Source organism: Lycium barbarum, chromosome 12 (assembly GCF_019175385.1).
Source record: "Lycium barbarum isolate Lr01 chromosome 12, ASM1917538v2, whole genome shotgun sequence".
In the NCBI taxonomy this organism is placed as follows: domain Eukaryota; kingdom Viridiplantae; phylum Streptophyta; class Magnoliopsida; order Solanales; family Solanaceae; genus Lycium; species Lycium barbarum.
The window spans coordinates 95327278-95335840 of NC_083348.1; the positions used below are offsets into that span (position 1 = coordinate 95327278).

The window sequence follows — 8563 nt, forward strand, 5'->3', positions numbered from 1 at the left end:
GTCAGAATTTTATATAGGATGTTAGTAGAATCTTCGAAAGATAGTAAAGTCAAGAAAACTTTTTTGATTAAGAAAGATAAGTTTTCTATTATAAAATTATTATATTAATATTTATTTATTTTTAGCCGCGCGAAGCGCGGACAAGTATACTAGTTAATATAAGTACTAGAGATCTCACGGATGTATGAAGAAGTATGACGTTTATGTTTGTAAACTCACACATTTATTTTAATATTTCCTACACTAACTTTTTACAAACTTTTCAAATTTAGACAAAATCTATGTATTTTTGATATTTTGTATTATTGTGATTTTTAAAAAATTTATAAGATAATAACAAATCAAAGTTCCATGGGGCTTATTGTAATTAGATTTTTTAGTTATGCAGGAACAAATAAAGTTATTCAGTTTTGAGAGATATTGACTGGATTACCCAGAGGAAAGAAGATCGAGAAAGAGGTAATTCAATTGTTTATATTTTAATAAAAATATTTTTTTATTTACTATTACTGACATATTTAAAGTATTTTCTTCATAGCCATCTATAAAATTTTCTTCTTACTACTTCCTTGAGTTAGTACGTGAATTTTCATAGGTCATTCTCTACTCAATTATGTTGCATGTGTAATTTTTTTTTTAAGAGCATATTTTCTTTAGTTGTAAAACTAACAGCACTTTTACATTACTTTTTAAAATTAATCAGAAAAAAAGCCAACCCCCATGAACCCCACATCCAACTTCACTTCCCAATTCTCTCGCTGCACTTGACCCACCAATATATACATTTTCACCAAAGTCAAACGAGAATGAAGGTGAGGATAAAGAGAGATTCCCAGTAAATACTTCTAGAAAGGAAAATGAAAACCAAAAGGTAAATTTTATTTTCTTCCTCTTGCGTTTAGATTTCATTTTTCGTTTATTGATGGGCGTTTCTCTCATGGATTGAATTATTTTATCAGTCTTTATGTGATATAAAAAAAGGTTTCAAAGAATATTCATAAATAGGCCAAAAAATTTAATGATGTAATATTATAGAAGATTTGGAATCTAATGGAGATGCCAAAATATTTCCCCCTCATGTGTTGTTTGTGTCCAAATACCCAAGATGTAGAAAAAATCTAATTTTTTTGTTCGCATAACTTTTCTTTAATTTTTATCATTGAGCTTAGATTTTTGCCGGTGTTTTCAAATTACAAAGTAATGAAAAATTATGTGACATGATTACCCAATTTAATTTAGTGGAATTCTTCATTCAATTTTTTTTATTTTATTACCAAGGAGCCTACAAGGTCATGTGTTCTTTTCTTACTTTTATTTTAATTAATTTATTATTAATTCTTAAAGTTTGCTTTATACTCATGTATTTACTGCATATCCTTTTTCTTTTTAACCACAATTTTTATTTTTAAACTCTTGCTTTTCTTTTTTGTTTTTTCTTTTCAGATTTCTAAGAATTTGTTGGATATAAATAGTTTAGAAGATCTTCTCGATATACTAATTACTTCATGAGGTCGATCCTTAGAGTTCAAGCATTGACCTTTTTATCATCTTTAACGCTCTTAAAAAGTTAGCACTAAAATCATCTGCTTAAGAAGACAACAATAAAGAAGAGTTTGAACAATAAGAAAATCTTTTATTTTTGGCAAAAAATAAAAAGACACCATCATAGAAGAAGAAATATATACTTCCTCTCAAAGATATACGGCAAATAATGAGAGAACTAGTACTGAATAGTGAATACTATAGGAGTTAGGAGTTGAAGAAATCACAGGTGTAATATATAAGGAAAGAAATTAAAATACTGGGACAAAAACTTGCAATAATTTAATAATGAATATGTATAATATTTCTTACTTTTTCTCAGTGCAGGTTCAGTCATTTGAGTTTCATAATTATGATCCTCTTTGATTTTTGTCTATGGAAAGGGACCAACATTATTTGGACTCAAAAAAAAAAAAAAAAACTAATGATAGATGAAGTTTGGTTTTTGGTGAATATACATGATAACAAACTTCAACATACTTTCGGTGTGCTAACACATAAATAAAATTACTAAAATTAATTAGTATATATTATCTATGTAATTTGTGTTTATTTCTCTCTAAAATTAGAAAGAATATAGGTTCAATTTTTTCTAATTACAGGTTCTAATCAATTAGCTTAAAAATATTTCTCTTCTAATAGTTTGGAAAGCCTTAAATATTAGAATAGATCCTTTGAAAGAATGTGAATATCTATTGGAACGGGTAAACAATCAAAAAGAGTATTTGTCAAAGAAAGTAACTATAAAAATTGAATTTCAAACTTCTTTTTCTAACTTAAGAGTCCGTTAAAGAATCACTTTAACAACCTTCAATTATTGGTAACTTTGAATGGATGGTCCAGTGGGATCAGGTGGTTACAACTTATGAGCTCCCATTTATATCTGATCATGCACCAATGACCATTCTTTTACAGAGTCAACAGAGACCTAGAAATGTCCCTTTCAAATTCTTCAACGTTTGGGCTACACATGACAAGTTTCTACACATTGTAAAGGATGTATGGTCACAGAGGCTAAGTAAACATAGGATGAAAGATGTATGGCTGAAACTCCAAGCACTTAAACCAGCTTTGAGGAAACTTAACAATACAGAATTCAAATTCATTAGAGCAAAAATTGACACTGCCAGAACTGAGCTAAATAGAGTTCAAGAACACCTGTTTGTTCATGCCACAGATAATATGATCATCCAAGAGAAGAATATTCTGCTCAACCTGGAAAAGTGGTCACTACTGGAAGAAAGTGCTCTTAAGCAAAAGTCAAGGGCTAGGTGGATTCAGCTTGGGGACTCAAATAACAAATATTTTTCAGCAGTCAGTAAAGAGAGGAACCACAGAAAGCAAATCATGGAGATCACATCCCTTACTGGCCAGAAATTGCATGACTATGAGGAGATCAAACAAGAGTTTGTGAATTTTTACAAAAGTTTGATGGGTTCATCTGCTCATTCCCTCCCTGCTGTCAATAAAATCATCATGAAAAAGGGCCCTACATTGACTCATCAGCAGAGACTGAGATTATGTGCAGCGGTGAATACTGAGGAGATTTATAATGCTCTACAGGCCATTGGTGATGAGAAGGCCCCAGGTATTGATGGTTATAATGCTCTCTTTTTCAAGCAATCCTGGAATATTATTAAAGATGAAATTGAAGCTGCTGTACTAGAATTTTTCTCTACTGGCCAATTACATGCTCCAGTAAATTGCACTATTGTTTCTTTAGTTCCTAAAATCACTAAGCCCTCTAACCATAGCCTGTTGTTCAGTTTTGTATAAAATTCTCTCTAAAATTCTCTCTAATAGAATGCATGAGGTGATTGGCTCTATCATCTGTGAGGCTCAAGCAGGGTTCATACCTGGTAGGAGGATCTCAGATAATATTATCCTGTCGCATGAACTAGTTAAAGCTTATAGCAGGAAGAACCTATCAGCCAGGTGTATGATTAAAATTGACTTACAAAAGGCTTATGACTCTGTGGAATGGGTTTATTTAGAGCAAGTGATGTTAGAAATGGGGTTTCCTCAGGTTTTCCAAAATTGGGTGATGACCTGTGTCAAGACAGTCCAGTATTTTATTATTGTGAATGGGGAGTATGCCTCACCTTTTCAAGCTACTAAGGGTCTTAGGCAGGGTGACCCAATGTCTCCATTTCTGTTTGCTATTGCTATGGAGTACCTTAGCAGGAGCTTGAATGAATTAAAGGCCAACAAGGACTTTAAATTTCACCCTCAGTGTGCCAAACTAGGAGTGACCCACCTATGCTTTGTAGATGACCTATTGTTATTCTCTAAAGCGGATTTAAACTCTATTAAAGCTTTGCAACAATGCTTCCAATCTTTCTCTGATGCTTCTGGTCTACAAGCAAACTTGGGGAAAAGCTCTATTTACTTTGAGGGTGTCACACCTGAGACTAAAACACTAATTGTCCAGCAATTAGGGTACAGTATTGGAGATTTACCATTCAAATATTTGGGGATTCTACTGTCCACTAAAAAGTTGTCCATCATGTAATGGTATCCCCTTATTGAGAAGATTATTGCAAAAATCTCCATATGGACTGCTAGAAAATTATCCTATGCTGGGAGAGTTCAGTTAGTGCAATCTGTATTATTTAGTGTACAAGCATATTGGGCCCAGTTATTCCTCATTCCTTCTAAAATACTCAAGCTGATTGATGGTCATTGTAGAAGTTATATTTGGTCGGGGGAAGGGGTTATTACAAAAAAAGCCCTGGTTGCTTGGGAAAGGATGTGCTGGCCAATATCTGCTGGTGGGTTAAATTTAATTCATCTACAAAAATGGAACCAAGCAGCAGTGGCAAAATTATGTTGGGACCTTGCGCACAAGGAAGACAAGTTATGGATCAAATGGATCCATACTTACTATATTAAGGACCAGCAGTTGGGGGATTGTGTACTCCTTCAATAAGCTAGCTGGATGACAAGGAAGATTTTGGCCTCTAGGAATATTATGTTGTAGTCCTGCCCACTATCCTCTCAACATCAAAGCATGATCAGAACTTTTTACTTGCAGCTCATAGGTGATTTACCAAGAGTACAATGGAAATGCCTGAAGTTTGGTAATAAAGCTAGGCCTAAAGCATGCTTTGTTATGTGGTTATGTCTCCAACAAAGGTTATTAACTGCTGATAGGCTGCTCAAGTGGGATATAGAGGTTTCTCCAACATGTGTTATGTGTCAACAAGATCCGGAGTCTCATGAGCACTTATTTGTTACCTGCCCTATAGCCAAAACTCTATGGGCTAAAATCTTGAGATGGAGTAACAATCAACTCTATAATGCTACAACATGGAATGAGTTTGTTCAATGGGGAATCAGTTCTGCTAAGGGAAAAGCACAACCTGCACAAGTGTTCAAGATGGTATTTACTGAATGCACCTATGCCTTATGGACTGAAAGAAACCAAAAGCTTTTTGAGAGTACAAGTAGACATGTGGATCAGTTGGCAAAGGACCTGGCTGTTATATGTATTGTACGGGCACCTCCTGGGCTGCAAACTCTAATTCATAGTTTCCAGTTTTGATTTTCTGTTTGCCAGGTGCTGTATTGATAGTTAATGTGTTGATTTTAAGATCTTAGCAAGCTGTGGTAGCTTGACTAAACTTGTAATGATTGCTACTGGTGATTAATAAAACGGAAAAGGGCCAAAATTACCCTTGAACTTTGGGAAATAGTTCATCCATACCCTTTGTTATACTTTAGGGCTAATTATACTCTTACCGTTATACTATGGGGTCAATTATACCCTTATGTCTAACAGCTGCCACGTGGCATCATCCTAGCCTTTCAAAATTATTTTCCACTCAAATAATTTTTTACCCACTAAAATAACCTAATCGGACCCAAATTTTTTTCCAGCCAAGGGGTAATGGGTTGGGTCCGTATCACTTTGGCTGGAAAAAAAAATCTGGTCGGGTTGGGTTATTTTAGTGGGTAAAAAATTATTTGAGGGGAAAATAATTTTGAATGGCTGGGATGATGCCACGTGGCAGCTGTTAGACATAAGGGTATAATTGACCCCATTGTATAACGATAAGGGTATAATTGACCCTAAAGTATAACGAAGAGTATGAATAAACTATTTCCCAAAGGTCAGGGATAATTTTGGCCCTTTTCCGTTAATAAAATATGTTAGTTATCAAAAAACCTTCAATTATTCTTCGCGTGTAGGAGGAGTTGCTCTTTATTTAATTGAGAAGTCAAAAAGGTTGCGTGATGAGTGGGGTGGGAATACGGATCCAACTTGCGTGTGATCTGGTTCTAAAAAAAATGATAGATTATGATAGTGGTTTTAGAAAGAAAAAAATATTTGGACTTTTCTTTATAATAAAAGAATATTCTCGATTGAACTTCAATCTTAATTTAATTGAAGTGAGTGATATAATTCTCTGTATTTCCGTCCATTTAGGTTTATTTTATCTAAAACTTGTCTCTGTTCTTAAAGTAAATTAAAGATTTTTGGACCTACTTCCTTCATCTCAAATTATTATTGTCTCAAATTATTTGTCATTTTAGAAGTTCAAGACATGATTAATTATTTTTTCTCATTTTACCCTTTGTAAAAAATTTCATTAATGGAGATGACATATAAATAAAGTAAACATTTATTGTAAAGAGATTATAACTTAGATATACATAAAGGTAAAGTTAGTCAAATATCCCTTCTAATTAATATTTCTTAAGATGTATGTAAAACAAAAAAGTGACGATTAATTTGAGACGGATGGAGTAGAGGTTATGACATAAATTTCTAGAAGAAACAAAAGAAGGTTCAAATAAATATCTAAGCTATTATACGTGTAAACTACTAAGCTTTAACGACTAGTTACAAGAGGCCTATGCTAAGCCCGGATTCGAGCTCAAGATATAAAAATAATACAGTACATAACTTTTATCAAGGAAGTATAATTTGTGTCACATTTGTTTACTAAATAATTAATTTAATGCAATTGTGGGTTAATCATATCTTATTGATAAGTTTTATTAATGCTTATTCATCATATAATTGGATAAATTTTAAAGAATTATTTTTGTGAAGAAGCAAGTTTGTTAGGAAAATTAGCAAATATCAAAGGGACACAACTAATCGATATTCTACAAACACGATAAAGTATGATAACTACAATTCGGCGAAAGATCATAATTGAAAAATATTTTCATATTCTTATGATATTGTGAGAATGAAATTGTTATTTATAGAGAGAAATTTAACTCTTTTGATATTTATTAATTTTTCACTCATTTATTTCATGGCTTTATGCTAGTTGAATATGGATTTTAACCTTATATTTAGACGAAATTCAAGAAATACGCGAAATTTATTAAAATGAACCTCAAGAATCAATTTAATTCTTCATATATACTTTATGCTTAAAGGATTCATTCCTAATTAATAAATGAAACATGTTAAAGACAATCCGGTTTCGACCGATAGTGCTCTCTTAGGGCCTATTTGGAAAGCCACCCAGGTAATTGGAATTGGGTGTAATTACACAGTTTGCTTGTTTGTTTGACCAGGTAATTACACAGTTAGGTGGGAATTTGGTGTAATTGAGAGGGTTTAATTACACTCTCCAATTCTCAAGGGGGGCTGAGAATTGGGTGTAATTACACACTGTAATTACAGGGTTACTTTTCAGTTTATTTCTTGTTAATTTTATTTTAATTTCTTTTCTTTTTTAATTTTTTTTATTTCTATTAATTAATTTTTTTATTTCTTTTTATTTCTTTTCTTTTCTAATTAATTTTTTATTTCTATTATTTAATTTCTTTTTTATTTTTACTTTTTAATCATTTGTATTTTTTAAAATATATTTTTCTTTTTAAAGAATTTATATTTCATTTCCTTTCTTCTCATTCCCAACCTTTACTTCTTGTGGTTCGATGTAATTGCTCGTATTTTTTTTTAAATTTTTATTTTATTCATTTAGCATAACCATGTTAATATTCTAATTTTTGAAACTACATCTCTTAATATTAGAAAGAATGAGTCATTAGCAAACTTGGCATATAAAAAGTGACGTTATTAAAGTAGAATTTCGTTGTGAATGAGGTTATTGACTTATATTTTCCCTTTCCTTTGAATTATAAGAGTATTTACTTATGTTATGTTGAAACTTACTTATGTAATGTTAGAATTTGACATAAGAGTATTATGTTAAAAATATTCTTTCAGATTTTGAATTTAGGTTATATTTGCGATTTTAAGAATATTTGCTTTAGTACTATTGATTTGTTATTTCACATTGCATGTTGTTTATTTTTCACTTACAGTTGATAGAATTATTGTCAAACATTTGAATAGTGTTATGGCATTATATTTATAAATATTCTTTTTTTGTCAAACATCCAATCTCATGATGTTCTCACAAAAAAGGTATGCTTTTAATTTTTATAATCAATTAAAATTAAAATATTATTAATTTGAAATTATATATCAATTATTTTTTACAATATTAATTACAAATATATGATTATTAATTAACATATTTTCAAGAAACAATGTATTATTAAATAACTAATCTAATATCATTTATAAATTCACATGTTTTTTAAATATTATTTTAAATTTTTTATAATTAAATTTTAGTTTTAAATTAAACTAACTGTGTAATTACACTTGTGCAACCAAACAGCACGCTTGTAATTACACTGTAATTACATTATGACAAACAAACAGGTCGTTGTAATTACAATACTGTGTAATTACTAGGTTGTGTAATTACTAGAGTTGTAATTACACCAATTCCAATTACCAGGTGGCTTTCCAAACAGGCTCTTAATCTTCAACACATTAAAAAAAATATTTACTTTTTGTTTTTTTAAGCACATGTGATTTCACCAAAGAAACAAAATTTTGAAGGTTTAAAATAAAAAGAAAAAAAATATGGAGAGGAACATATGACGCGAGTGTTGACACACAATTTTGTCCCACTTTTCCTTCAATTAATTTATCTACGCTTCTTGATCGTTAATAATTTGGACGAGTTATTTCTTATTT

General features: G+C 31.1%; 1 protein-coding gene across 1 annotated transcript; it reads left to right on the top strand.

The window, feature by feature from the left end:
• Positions 1-2376: 2376 nt before the first annotated feature.
• LOC132624686 (uncharacterized) lies at positions 2377-3318 on the top strand. The gene has a single exon (XM_060339428.1). The coding sequence runs from the start codon at positions 2377-2379 to the stop codon at positions 3316-3318; it is 942 nt and encodes a 313-aa protein (XP_060195411.1).
• Positions 3319-8563: the final 5245 nt, after the last annotated feature.